Source organism: Scyliorhinus canicula, chromosome 12, assembly GCF_902713615.1.
Source record: "Scyliorhinus canicula chromosome 12, sScyCan1.1, whole genome shotgun sequence".
NCBI lineage: Eukaryota > Metazoa > Chordata > Chondrichthyes > Carcharhiniformes > Scyliorhinidae > Scyliorhinus > Scyliorhinus canicula.
In genome coordinates, this window is record NC_052157.1 from 6,385,219 (window position 1) to 6,400,132 (window position 14,914).

The window sequence follows — 14,914 nt, forward strand, 5'->3', positions numbered from 1 at the left end:
TTATATTATAATATATTTATATTATTAAAAAAAAGACATTGAATGACGGAGATGACGCGAGGGGCAGAGTGGCCTGCTGCTTGTTTGCTTGTTTCCTGCTCATATGGCAACTTGCCTGACAGTGATTACTCTCTGCTCTCAGAAGTCACCTTAAATTTAACATTCAATCTCCCACTTATAGGATTTTCAGGAACGCAGTCTGTCGCCTCCTGGTCAGAGCTTGGCGACGGCTCATCAGATGAAACTGAGTATTCTAGTATCCTGTGTTTTTAATAGTCTTAAATTCCAAATGATAATATCAATTGCGGTAGCTGGAAATATATTTAGGGAGCATGGTTTAAAATACATGTCCTGGCCAGTAGCATGATATGTTTCTCCTTGTGTGATTGACTGACTTGCTTGTGACAATGTTATTGCTACTTGCTGCTGACATGTATTCGCTCTGGGCAGTGCGGAGTGAGATGCTTTGATGGGGGGGAATTGCAGGGCCCGGAAGGGCACATGAGAAATGTTGCAGTCGCGGCGGAGAATCTTAATCTGCCTATAAAAATGATGATGCAATCGGTGCGTTGTGCAAGGAAAGGCATCCTGGTAGTAACCATGTGCGCCCCGGTTAATCGGCCATTTAATGCTATTCGGCGGTCAGCCAAAGGCTTTCTGGACCTTGCAACTCTGCTGGAGCTGACTATTTGTAGAATCTGCAAAACATGCCTTAATGGTACCACAGTTCTTCTCTCGGCCTCTTTTTGGCTTTAATGATAGCTTGATACTCCATTACTCACTGGCTATGCATGCACAGAATTATTATTAGCCATACCTTGCAGACATCTCCCAGAAGGTTGTGAGGTCAAAAATGAAGGAGTTGGCTGACTGATGGCCTGTTTACTGTGATCAGGGTGTGATATTTTCGAGTCCAGTTAAAAGCATTACTTGCACTTGGCGCAGGCCACTGTGGCATGCACTGCCCAGCAGAAAGAACTTGAAGACCTTGCATTGCTGTTGCTTGCGTTGAGAAGAACTGGAATCAAACAGAAGAGCACCCAAATAAAAAAAAAACAACTGCACTGGAGGAAGGGGAGGAGCTCCTCTACCTGGCTGTGTTTTAATCCCTGGGCGGCAGTCTTGTGGTTTCTGAAACGGAGCTGGGAACACACATTTCAGCAGCAAATAAAACCTCCGGAGGAGTAATGCAGTCACAGGAAGAAGCAGAGGATGAGGAGAATTTAGTAAAATGCTCGAGCAGGATTATGAACTGACGCCATGCGATTCTTCTGAAGTTGTGGGACAGTGCGGAGCCTGCAGAAGCAGCCACTTGTGTTTTCTGGCCTTGGTCGCTTTCCACTGTGCAAATTGCGGAGTTGAAGATTTATAGCAAGCTGCGCTTTGCCACTGTAAATCTCCCCCAGCACCGGCAGCATCCTGCACCAGCATGAAACGTTGGTTCTCCTGTGCCTCTGTGCCTTTTGTAGGTATCTGTTGCTGAAGATAGTGAGTGTTTTTACTCTTAATTGCAGTTCAAATCTGTATTTGGAAGTTTGCACGTGAATGTGACACACAGTTTTCTTCCGATCACCCCCTCGTGTTGATTTGGGGGTGTAATTTGTTGTACTGTGGTTGTTTCTGTGATACGCAAGGTTAGAGGAGAGGCTATAGTTTACGCTGGCTGCTGCAAAATTTAGATATTTCTATTGATCCAAAGTGGTTCAGAGGCCTTCAGTAATAGATGTGTTGAAGTGAATGAATGGACTTTAATCACGTTGAGTTCAAGTGATGTCTTAAAGCTGCAAGGCCAAAAGCTCCAGGCAACTACTAATCAGCCACCTGAACCCAGAGATTTTATTCATGTAATTGAGCTAAGTTGTATTTTTCAGCTTTTATCTCGTGCTGGTGACGTTGTGTTTTGTTTGCTGCTTGTGTCCTTGACATCTGATACTTTCAGCCTGATCGATTGAATTGCAACAGTCTTGAGCAACTTAACTCGTTATTTTCACGCAACAGCTTAACTATTTGATAAATGGCGAGGCAATTATTGAAATATTTTGGTGCCCTTGTAACATTACAAAGGAATTTTTCATTTTGATATTTTCGGAAATGTTACGATTTTTCCAGAAGAAACATTTGCACAGAAACCTTGTCGATGCAGACTCTCTTTTTATTCTTCCTGCTCTTCTCACTCTAAAAGGGGTTCGTTCTGTTGTCCATGAAACTATTTCGAGCTTCAAACTGATCAGGTGAAATATTTCCAAAGCTGCCCCTCCCTAACCCTCTCTGCTCTCAACCTCCCACTTCTCCTGTAAGATATTCTTTAAAGGCTACCTCTTTGACTAAGCTTTTTGGTTCCTTGTCCAATATCTCCTGGAACTCGGTATCAAGTTTTTAAACCACATTTTCTAGCAAATTGTGTCTTGAAAGTCATCTGAATTGAGTCATGTGCTAATGTGCGTTTGATCTACAATTGTTAATTCCATTCCTTTCGACCCATGTGTTCTCTCTTCTCTCCTAATGTACTGGATTCCTTGGTTAATTAAAATTCGTGACCATCGATGGTCACTAGTTGAAGAACCAGATGGCAGTTCTTCATGGGTGGGGCGGGGTTCCTTAATAATAATGATCAACATTCTCTTAAAGAGCTTGAAGTGGAAGGAGAGGGGATAGAGTGGGTGGGAAAGTTAGAAAAGGAGGAAGGTGGTGGGGGGGTGGGGAAGCACATGACAGGCAAGCCTGGACCTTTCCTCATCTGATGTTCTTGCGCATCAACATTGCACCAGCCTCGTTTAAGATGCCATCTTTCAGATGAGGCATTAACCCAAGGCCCTGCCTGCCCTTGGGTGAGTGTGAAACCAGAATCTTGTGAAAATATTTTGAAGAGCATGGCTGTTCTCCTGGTGACCTGGCTGTGGTGATATGCCAATAGGCTACATCATAGTTGGATGGTGTGTGACCTCCAACCAGCAGGTGGTGTTACAGGCACGCCATGCAGACTCCAGACAGAGGTTGTGTGACCTGGGACCCGGATATAAAGGCAGACGCATCCGGCCATCGGGAGAAAAAGGTTGAAGGGGTGATAAGATGTACATGTGAATGGTCAGTGCTCGGTGCAAGTTCCAGAGGACTAGTTAGCAGATTCCATCACAACGTGCTCTGTATCAGATTGCTATCTTAACTCACGAGACTCAATAAATGATTCTGGTTTGGACAAGTCGAAGTGTTTGGTGAGTTCCTTCGTGAAGTACAAAGGACCAAACACATCACTGGCCAACATGTAACCCTCAGTCAACATTTAAAGGTAGCTTAGCTTCTCTAGTCCTTATCACACAGCTGTTTACAAATTTGCTTTAGTATTACCTCCACGATAACAATATCCATACTCCATTGACTGTAAATCGGGTGTCGGTGATTGCGAAAGGTGCTGTAGAAATGCGCGCCACTGCTCTTTAATTCCACTTGTTAGTGGTCAGGAATGTGAAACCAGTTTTCCTCGTTCCCCAACTAAAAGTGAAATGAAAATCACTCATTTGTCACGAGAAGGCTTCGAGGAAGTTACTGTGAAAAGCCCCTAGTCGCCACATTCCGCCGCCTGTTCGGGGAGGCCGGTACGGGAAATAATCACCATCCGCCTTTGGTGCACGGAGCAAGTGCCGGAGCTGGATTATTCCAGGTCTGTAGGAATCAATTCATCACTTCAGTGAACGTCGTGAGCACTTGAGAGCCAGTTTTTAAACATTTGTTTTTTTGTGTTCTCCTTCCCTATCTGTCTCTTCTCTTCTTCTTCCCCTCCTCCTCCTCCCCCCCCCCCCCCCCAACCACCATGACTTAATTTATTGAAGGTATATCCAGAAAATACAAAAACAGGAACAGTACATAACACAAAACAATATCGAACACTCCATAACATATTAGCAATGCATATAACACTATAGCAATATAACACAGCAGGAACCCCTCCATATACAAGTACATCAGTCACACCCTCAAAGAAATTTTAAAAAACAAATTAGAGTAACCCCATACCCCTTAACAACCAGTAGTTACTGTACCCCATCACCCTCTCCTACTTACCCCACACCCCCCACAAAGATGTTCTAATACATCTTGAAAAAGTCGATGAACAGCTTCCACTTCATGAAGAACCCCCATCCGTTCCTCTAATGGTGAAATTAATTCTCTTCAAATGAAAAAACTCAGCAATGTCCCACACCCATGACCCGATACTTGGTGGATCTGAGGACCGACAGTTCAGCAAAATTCTCTTTCGCGCTAATGGGGCGACGAATGCCACAGCACTGGCCTCCATCTCCACCAAAACACCCAGATCCTCAGACACTCTATAGCTACCTGTGGAGAAGGCGAGACCACCATTCCCATCACTTGAGACAAAGCATCCGTGACTCCCTCCCAAGACCAGAACATGTGGACATGAAGCAGGGATCCAGCACATCGTGCACACTGATTCGCCACTTCTGGGAAGAATCAGCTCCGCCTTGCCGTCATCATCTGTGCTTTATTTACAGCTTTCAACTGAATAAGACACAGTCCAGCACATGACGAGGATGCATGAATCCTACACAGCCTGTCTTCCTAAATCCAACCTCGCACTGTGCCGCCCAGCTTCTCTTCACATTTCTGCCGCATTGCCACCATTGAACCTTCCTCCTTCCTGGCCTACACATTGAAGACCTAGCTCTCCCCCAATATCAAGCCCCAAGGGCGGCAACAGTGGGAACAAACTCACCTCTTTACTCCTTTATCTGGAGGTATCTGAACTCATTCCCGCTGCGCAATTGGTAAGCCTCCATCAGCTCAGTCAGGTCCGCAAACTTCTCACCCAAAAACAGGCCCTCAAAGCATTTGATCCCCAAACGGTGCCATTCCTTAACCTGCCGTCCAATCTCGCTGGGACAAATCTATGGTTACCACAGATCAGGGCCTTTCTGTACGTGCCCTCCAGGCCAAAATGTAGCCGGCACTGATTCAACACTCTCGGAGGGGACACTACCGCTGGATTTGATGAGTTCCTACTCGGTGAGATTGGCAGAGGGGTGGAAGCCAGTACCCTTCAGGAGGTCTCCCTACACGAGGCCTCCTGCACCACACCGACCCTTGATCCAACACCCATTTTCTGACCATGACAATATTGGCAGCCCAGTAATAACTTTGAAAGTTCGGGAGAGCCAGGCTACCACCTCGTCTACCCCTCTCCAGATAAACTCTTTTAATATGGGGGGGTTCCTGCTCACCCCACAAAACCCAGAATAAGCCTATTGATATTTTAAAAAAAAATTAATTTGAGTAACCCTTTTTCTTTTCCCCAATTAAGGGGTAATTTAGTGTGGCCAGTCCACCTCCCTGCACATATTTTTGGGTTGTAGGGATGAGACCCATGCAGATACGGGGAGAATGTGCAAACTCCACATGGACAATGACCTGGGGCCGGGATCAAACCCGGGTCCTCAGTGCGGGGAGGCAGCAGTGCTAACCACTGCGCCACCGTGCCGCCCTTGCCGATTGATCCAATTGAAAAAAGATTTGGGCAGAAAGATTGGGAGATTCTGGAATACAAGAAGGGAAACTCTGCAGGATCACCAGCTTTATTGTCTGGGCTCTCCCGGACCAGAGACAGCGGCAGTCTGTGCCATCTTTTAATCTCCCCTTTCATCCCCTACGCTAAACTTGCCAGATTTAATTTGTGAAGCTGGGCCGAGTCCCTTGCTGCCTGGATCCCCAGATAGTGAAAGCTCTTTCTAGCCAGGCGAAAAGGAAGCCCCCTCAAACCCTGCTACTGCTGCCCTCCGCAGCCAATCGGGAACATCTCGCTCTTTGTCGTATTTGAGCTTGTATCCGGAGAAGGAGCTATATTTACTCAGAATCTCCAGAATCTTAGCACGTGGGATTAGAAATGCACAATAAGAGGTCATCCATGTACAAAGAGAGCCGGTGCCCCCACCCAACCCCCAATACCCCCCACTCCCCAGGCACCTGACGAGCCATTACCAATGGCTTAATCGCAAGGACGAAGAGCAGAGGAGAGAGTGGGCACTCCTGCCTCGTCCCACGTTGTAAAGTGAAATGCTTAAGCGTTAACCCTGTTAGTGGAGATGCTTGATTTTGGGGCTTTATACAAGAGCCTAACCCAGTCCATGAATCCCTGTCCGAACCCAAATCGCTCCAAAATGTTAATTGGCCCACTCGTTCCACTCTGGTCAAACACCTTCTCGGCATCATGGTTACGCCCATTAGCCTCCGTATATTGGTCGCTAACAATCTGCCTTTTACGAACCCAGTTTTGGTCCTCTCCAACCACATCCGACACACATTCCCTCATTACGGGTAGCCAATATCTTAGCCAGAAGCTTTGCATCTACATTTAGGAATTAAATAAGACCATAGGCTCCACATTGCTCAAGGTCTTTTTTTTGAATGAGGGAAATGGAGGCCTGTGATAACGTGGAGGAGAGCAATCTCCAGCGCTTCATTATACATCCATACCCAGCCACGCACCCAAACGTTTATAAAATTCGGCTGGGAATCCATCCATTCAAACCCGGGGCCTTTCCTGACTGCATCAAACTCGCACGTCCCAGCACCTCCCGCAGACCTATAGGGCCTGATCCACCCTCGGAAACTCCAACCCATCCAAAAATCTTGTCTCAGTTCATCCACTGGTGGCTACAGCCTCTGATAGAAGGACTCAAAAATGTTATTTATCTTTGCCGGGTCCGTTGCCGCCTCGCCTCCCTGAGCCCAACTATTTCCCTAGCAGCCGTCTGTTTCCTCAGTTGATGGGCGAGCATTCTGCCAGCCTTCTCCCTGTATCCATACACAAACCCACTCGCTCTGCGAGGTTGTCTCACCGCCCTATCTGCTGTGAGCAGATTAAACTCCATCTGGAGCCTCTGCTGCTCCTTCAACAGCGCCTCATCATGTGATTCCAGGTAACTGCGATCGACTTGCTAACATCACCTCCACCAAACATGTTTGCTCGAGATGAGCTCTCCCCTCACTGCAGCTTCAGTGCCTCCCACAGCATCACGGCCGAGACCGTCCCCATGTCGTTCTGATCCATAAAGTTCCAAATGGCCCCTTCCAACCTCTCCCATATTGAAAATTGAAAATCGCTTATTATCACGAGTAGGCTTCAATGAAGTTACTGTGAAAAGCACCGAGTCGCCACATTCCGGTGCCTGTCCGGGGAGGCTGGTATAGGAGTACATATCCCCCCACCATCCGCAAGGAGACCAATGTTCAATCTCCACTGGAGTCTACAAGGGGATGGCTTTTCCACTCGCAAGTCCACTCAGTGCGGAGCGTGGTCAGACACCACGATCGGCGAGTAGTCTGTCCCCGCCACTCTTGAAATCGCCGCTCACTAACACAAATCTACCACTCTACCACTCAGATCAGCAATGAACCTCTTCATTGAGAATGACACCCTCTTAGTTATTAAAACAGCCACCCCACTCGTCTTCATATCAAGCCCTGAGTGGTAAACCTGGCCCATCCACCCCCTTCTCGATCTCATCTTGGCCGCCACCTTTAAATGAGTCTCCTGGAGAAACATCAAGTCCGTCCAAGGTTCTTCAGATGAGTAAATATGCGCGACCTTTTAACAGGTCCATTTAGGCTCCGGACATTCCTAGTTGCCAATTGAAGCGAGGGGGCATTTCTCCTCTCCTCTCCATCCCCCCCCCCCCCCCCCCCCCCCCCCCCCCCCCCCCTCTACACAATCAGCCATATTTTCGCAGGAGCCAATCGCGTCAGGTCGCGCCCTGTGGAGCCCCCGAGATGTATCCACTGCCATTGACTTCTACATCTAAGTGCCCTGACATTACTCCCAGTCAGCTTCCCCATACCATCCCCGCGCTCCGGCTAAATCAAAAAGAAACAATATTCAAAACACTGCCTTCCTCAGACCACCTCGTCCCCCATATTCCTTCTGTTTCATGGAATTTACAGTGCAGAAGGAGGCCATTCAGCCCATCGAGTCTGCACCGGCTCTTGGAAAGAGCAACCCTACCCAAGGTCAACACCTCCACCCTATCCCCATAACCCAGTAACCCCACCCAACACTAAGGGCAATTTTGGACACTAAAGGGCAATTTATCATGGCCAATCCACCTAACCTGCACATCTTTGGACTGTGGGAGGAAACCGGAGCACCCGGAGGAACCCCACGCACACGTAGAACATAGAACATAGAACATAGAACAGTACAGCACAGAACAGGCCCTTCGGCCCTCGATGTTGTGCCGAGCAATGATCACCCTAATTAAACCCACGTAACCCAACAATCCCCCCATTAACCTTACACTACGGGCAATTTAGCATGGCCAATCCACCTAACCCGCACATCTTTGGACTGTGGGAGGAAACCGGAGCACCCGGAGGAAACCCACGCACACACGGGGAGGATGTGCAGACTCCGCACAGACAGTGACCCAAGCCGGAATCGAACCTGGGACCCTGGAGCGGTGAAGCAGTTGTGCTATCCACAATGCTACCGTGCTGCCCTTTACTGGTCTCGCACCAGTATGGTGACCCCCCTCACGAGGCTGCGACTTCCCTGAACCCCCCATATCACCCAAACGCCATCATTTAAAAAGAAAAAGACCAATAAAAACATTCCCGTCCTCAGCATCTTCCCAGCTCCCGAAGATTAAACCCACTTCCAGCTTTCCAACCTCTGTTTCTGGAACTAAGCAGTTTTTAAAAGTCTACCAACTGAGCAGTAGACCATTGGGCCAGACGTGCCAACTCCGGGCCCGCCGCCATCACGCCTTCAACAGCGCTCTCCATTGCCTCGCGGCGGTCTGCCTGCAGTCGCTTTTCTTTGTCGCGTGCATTCCGGACTGTACGCAACAAATAGCCGACACCTTCAACAGCAAGAATCGGGACCTCATTGAAAGGTCCGACTGGGATTTATGGGCAGGTAAAACAAATAGCCGACACCTTCAACAGCAAGAATCGGGTAAAAGTTTCCCCAGGTGGGAGCCACCAAGTACACGTCTGTTTAGTGCATGGCTGCCACCAGAAGCGCGCGCACCCCCCCCCCCCCACCCCCACCCCCATGACTTAATTGAGTGAATGCATTTCCCACCATGGTACTGAGTGCCATCGTCCATTGTGGCTGTGTCTGAGCTGATTCCGGTTTTGGGGAGTGGGGGGAATCAGTCAGTCCCAGATATTTCCCCAGTGCGTCTTTGTACGATCATAGAATCCCTACAGTGCAGAAGGAGGCCATTCGGCCCATCGGGTCTATACCGACCCTCTGAACGGGCATCCCACTCCCCCCTACCCTATCCTCAGGACAAAATAACTAGGCCCAAAACATCTTTTATTTTTTTTATTTTGATTTTTTGCTTCTTTCCCTGAGTCGAATCCTAATCTCGGTCATCCGAGGTGATGACTCCCTGCAGGTCAGTAACCTGTTGAGATGGTGAGGTATGGAATGACGACCAACATCCACAGACCCTAAACCCAACGGGAGTTGGAACCTTCAGTGGAGAAGGTGGGGGGGGGGGGGATAGTAAATAAAAAAAGGCTTCTATTTCGAAAGCAGCTTTGGCAATTACAGAGCATCTTAAACAGTCAGTGAAGAATTAAACACAACTTTACAACCTAGCAAAACTTTCCAAGGTGCTTCACGGGGCTGCAATAAAAATTGGGAAGGGGAGCAGGTAACTATTGCTCTACTTGCCGTTTCTAACTGTCAGCATTTGATATGGAACATAGAAGTTTAGAGCCGGGCCATTCTGGGATGATGTCAGGAAGTACAGCGCAGTGTCCCTCCCAAAGAAAACTGGAGACTGGGGAATTGAAGATGAACGGGATTGAGTTTTCAGATCAGCCCATATCCTCCCTCATTAGATAGCTGAATATGTCCAAGGGATTAAATGGCCACCTCCTGTTCCTGTGACGGATCCTGTTTGTTTTTGTTGGCCGGCATTAGAAAAGTATTAATATTTTGTGCTGCTTCAAATAGGTTTGCATCCGGGATGTCAGCAGGTTCTAACCAGAGTCACTGTGTCAGAATGCAGAGCAGGGGAGCAGCATTTGCCAATGGTCGTCTAGCGGAAGCCAAGTCGAAGGCTTTGCACAGTAGGGACAAAACCAAGAACAGGATAGAAATTATCGCCTGCCACAAAAGCTGCGCCAAGGTCCTCCGTCATGCCCCAGTTTTGAGGTTTTGCTTTTTAATTGGCATTTCAATTTGTCCTGTTCATAAAATCCAGGAGGGGCAAAGGTGATTCGTCGGGAAAAGTGGAAAAGCACGGTTACTTCTTTTGTGTTTTTCGAGGATTTCTGGGGCCTGTTTCAATCATTGTGTCCCTGGCTTCGGGCGGGTTCAGTGGGGTGTTTCTTGGTGGTGAGAAAAACCTCGCTATTGAACAGAACGTTGCAGTTTGTTCCGCCTTGGTGAGGAACTTTCCATCGAGGCCACGCTCGTCCGTGCAGGAAGGCTACTCGAGGATTGGGGTGCCATTTTTAAAGGCAGCCCTGATCTTTCGACCCCCACCCCACCCCACCGTGGCCACCCGACCCCCTGCATTTCATCTAACTTCCCTCTTCTGGGCTTCTCGAGTCCATCCCCCTCACCCCCATCTAAAACGGCACACAATATTCCAGGCGTGGCCTGATCAACAATAATCGTCACTAATTAATCCAATAGGAAATTCAGGTGTAACTTCTTTACACCTCCTGGTGTAGATGTGCAACTTGCTACTTTAATCATCTCTGTCTTCATTGTCACAGGTGGGCTTACATTAACACTGCAATGAAGTTACTGTGAAAATCTCCTAGTCGCCACACTCCGGGCGCCTGTTCGGGTGCACGGAGGGAGAATTCAGAATGTCCAATTCAACTAACAGCACGCCTTTTGGGACTTGTGGGGGGAAACCGGAGCACCCGGAGGAAACCCATGCAGGCACGGGGAGAACGCGCAGACTCCGCACAGACGGTGACCCAAGCCGGGAATCGAACCCGGGACCCCGGCGCTGTGATAGAGTCAGAGGTCTACAACACCAAGTGCCCTTCGGCCCATGGCGTCTGCGCCGGTCAGAAACAACCATCTAACTATTCTAGTCCCATTTTCCCAAACTTGGCCCACAGCCGTCTGTACTTGTGATGCAAAGGCATGCAATGCATCTAAATATAGCCTAGTATGCCTTGGCATCGCAAGTGCATATTTAAATACTTCTTAAATGTTATGAGTGTCTTTGCCTTCAGGCAGAGAGTTCCAAACTCTCACCTCCCCTCTAAACCTCCTGCCCCTTACATTAAATCCATGCCCCAGGTCATGATCCCTCCTCCAAGAGGAAAAACATTGTCCTGTTGACTCTTTCTATGCCACTGAATCTTCTGCGTCTCAATTATTTTCTCCCCCTCGATCTCCTCTGCACCAAGGAAAACAGCCCCAGCCTATCCAATCTCTAGCTAAAAATCTCCAGACCAGGCAACATCCTGATAAATCTCCTCTGCACCCTTTCCAGTGGTATCTATGTAGATTCCGGGAACTACACACAATACTCTAAATGTGGCCTAACCAATGTTTCATACAGTTCCAGCATCATCTCCCTGCTCTTAAACTCAATGCCATGGTTTATTATATGCCTTTAAAAAAAAAAAAAATTGAATCTTTCCAATGAAGGGGCTAAATTGCCCCTTCATTGGAAAAAGTGGCCAATCCACCTATCCTGCACATCGTTTGGGTTGTGAGGGTGAGGCCCATGCAGACATGGGAGAATGTACAAACTCCACATGGACAGTGACTTGGGGCCGTGGTCAAACCTGGGTGCTCAGCACAGTGAGGCAGCAGTGTTAACTACTGAGCCACCGTGCCGCCCCACCATATGCCGCCTTAGCTACTTTATCCACCTGCTCTGCTATCTTAAGGGACTGGTTCACATCTGAACCTTGGTGCTTCTCATGGTCCTACTGTTCGTAATGTATTCCCTTGCCTTGTTTGTCCTGCCTGATTGATTCACCTCACATTTATCTGGATTGAATTCCATTTGCCATTGATCAGATAATCTGACCAGTTTGTCTATAATTTCCTGTAATCGAAGGCTGTCTCCCTCACTGTTTGCCGCCCCATCAGTTTTCATACCATTCGCAAACTTATTGATCAACCCTCCTACTTTCAAGTCTAAATCATTTATGTAAACCACAAACAGCAAGGGCATAAACAACGATCCCTACGGGACCCCATGGGACACAGGCTTCCAGTCAGAAAAACACCCCTTGACCATCACCCTCTGCTTCCTGCCACTCAGCCAATTTTGGATCCAAATGACCAATTTCCTTGGATCCCACGGGGTCTTGCCTTTGCTATCAGTCTCCCATGTGGAACCTTCTCAAAAACTTTACTGCAATCCAATTAGACTATGTTAAATGCATTGCCCTCATCCACACACCTGGTCATCTCTTCGACGAAAAATTCAATCAAGTTGGTCAGACATGACCTCCCCTTAACAAAACCATGCTGACTGTTCCTGATTAATCCCGGACTCTCCAAATGCAGATTAATTCTGGCTCCCAAGATTTGTTTCCAATAGTTTCCCCACCACTGAGGTTAGACTGACTGGCCTGTATTCTCCTGGTGTACCCCTTCCTCACTTCTTGAATAATGGTACCACATTGGCTATCCTCCAGTCCTCCGGCACCTCTCCTGTGGCCAGAGAAGTATTGAGAATCATTGCCAGCGCCTCTGCTATTTCCTCCCTTGCCTCACTCAACAGCCTGGGGTTCATTTCATCTGGCCCTGGAGATTTATCTACTTTTAAGCCTGCCCCTGCCAGATCACTCGGAACCTCCTCGCTGTCCATATTTATTTATTTAATTTTGTCACAGTCCTTCTCCCTGATTTCTATATCCACACCGTCCCTCCCGCTAGTGAACACCACCACAAAGTATTCATTTAGAACCCGACCTACATCCTCCTCTCCACACACATAAATTGCCACTGTGGTACTTTAGGGCTTTCCCTACTCTTTCCCTAGTTATCCTTTTACCCGTAATTTACTTGTAAAACAATTCAGGATTTTCCTTTACTTTACGACGTATTTAAGGTGAATTTACGGATGCATTAAAGGGAGAAAGGAACCCAAGGTTATACTGAGGAGGCTCGTGCAGGCCATAAACACAGGCATAAGCAGGTTCAATGTCCAGCTCCAATATTGTAAAATCTGTAACTCGCTCCTAGAGCTGTGTACCCGACAGTAGCATTGCATTTATTTTTTGTAATTTGAAGAACCCAATTTTTTTTTTTCCAATTAAGGGGCAGTTTAGGGTGGCCAATCCACCTACCCTGCACATCTTTGGGTTGTGGGGCTGAGACCCACGCAGACACGGGAGAATGTGCAAACTGCACACGGACATTGATCCGGGACCGGGATCGATCTCCACACGGACAGTCTATTGCGTCGATTGATGTGTCTGGCTCCTCAGGATACACACTCGGGTCCAAAGCATTTCTGGTCACTTCGATGACGATCATACGTGCCGGAAGGCTGAACGAAAGGAGAGAGAAGAAAGTAGGACAATTTAAAATCCCTTCCGTTCTGGCTAATTCTGAGAGGGGCGTGCTGTACCAGTGCCATTTGCTGGTCATCTGGACTGTAATACAAGAGTCCATCTGTTGATATTATATCCTTGCATCTTGCAGGGGGCTTGCTTGTAATGTTTGAGCTAATAAATCCTGCACATGTTGGATTCCTGCTCAGACTGGGCAAACAGGTGCTGATGTATAACATGAAAGTGCGTGAGAAGGAATCTCCGGTTAGTGGGTGGCAGATCACCCAACCCCCCCCCCCCCCCCCCCCCCCCGTGCCACATTATCAAACTGAGATGTTACGCGGGCAAAGCCCTGAATCAAGTCTTTCAATGCAATATTTTTTGCTTTTAAACAGACACCCGACTGGAGCAAGTATGACGATCGGCTGTTGAAGGCAGTGGATAAAGGGGATGTGGACAAAGTTACGTCAGTCCTTGCCAAAAGAGGAATTGTCTGCACAAAGTTGGACGTGGAGGGCCGATCAGCGTAAGTGTCCGTTCACCAGCATCTTCATCCCAATGTGAATTCAGACTATCGTGAATTTCAGTTTCTTCACTTTCAATTCTACTGCAGCCCAGGCCTTGTCATTTGAGAAAACATGTTGTGGAGTTTGGTTTGTGTACTTTTAGAATCGTGCAGTTTGCTGTAGTATCCTGTGTGCACACATCTTTTGCCGTTTGTCCAACTTGGAAATCTGAACAAGTCTGATACCAGAGTGTGTTCCCTCTGAATTCATTTATCAAACCTGTAGCGCCCTGCCCACCACTCACTCATACGCCCTCTCTCTCGCCCTCTCTCTCGCCCTCTCTCTCGCCCTCTCTCTCTCTCTCGCCCTCTCTCTCTCTCGCCCTCTCTCTCTCTCTCGCCCTCTCTCACTCTCGCCCTCTCTCTCACTCGCCCTCTCTCTCTCTCTCGCCCTCTCTCTCTCTCGCCCTCCTCTCTCTCTCGCATAACCTCTCGCCCTCTCTCTCTCATCGCCCTCTCTCTCTCTCACACGCACCCACTCTCTCTCCTCGCCCTCTCTCTCTCTCCGCCCTCCTCTCTCTCGTCCTCTCTCTTCGCCCTCTCTCTTCCTTCGCCCTCTCCATCTCTCCGCCCCTCTCTCTCTCGCCTCTTCTCTTCTCTCTCGGCCCTCTCTCTCTCTTCGCCCTCATCTCTCATCTCGCTCCCTCTCCTCTCTCAGCCCTCCTCTCTCTCTCTCGCCAGCTCTCTCTCTCGCCCTCTCTCTCTCTCTCGCATCCTCTCTCTCTTCTGCTCTCGCCCTCTCTCCTCTCGCCAGCGCTCCTCGCCAGATCTTCGCCTCTCTTCTCCTCTCTCTCGCGACCTCTCTCTCATCTCTCCTCCGCCCTCTCTCTCTCTCTCTCT

General features: G+C 48.4%; 1 protein-coding gene across 3 annotated transcripts in view; it reads left to right on the forward strand.

Moving 5' to 3' along the window:
- LOC119974394 (uveal autoantigen with coiled-coil domains and ankyrin repeats-like) overlaps window positions 1-14,914 on the forward strand; it is a 182,870-nt gene that overhangs the window by 83,924 nt on the left and 84,032 nt on the right. For 2 of the 3 annotated variants that reach the window (XM_038813211.1, XM_038813213.1), the window contains exon 2: window positions 13,905-14,035. In XM_038813211.1, the coding sequence (XP_038669139.1) occupies window positions 13,905-14,035 (131 nt within the window). Of the gene's footprint in view, window positions 1-968; window positions 1,466-13,904; window positions 14,036-14,914 lie in introns of those variants that run through there. The other variant, XM_038813212.1, reaches the window with a different exon arrangement.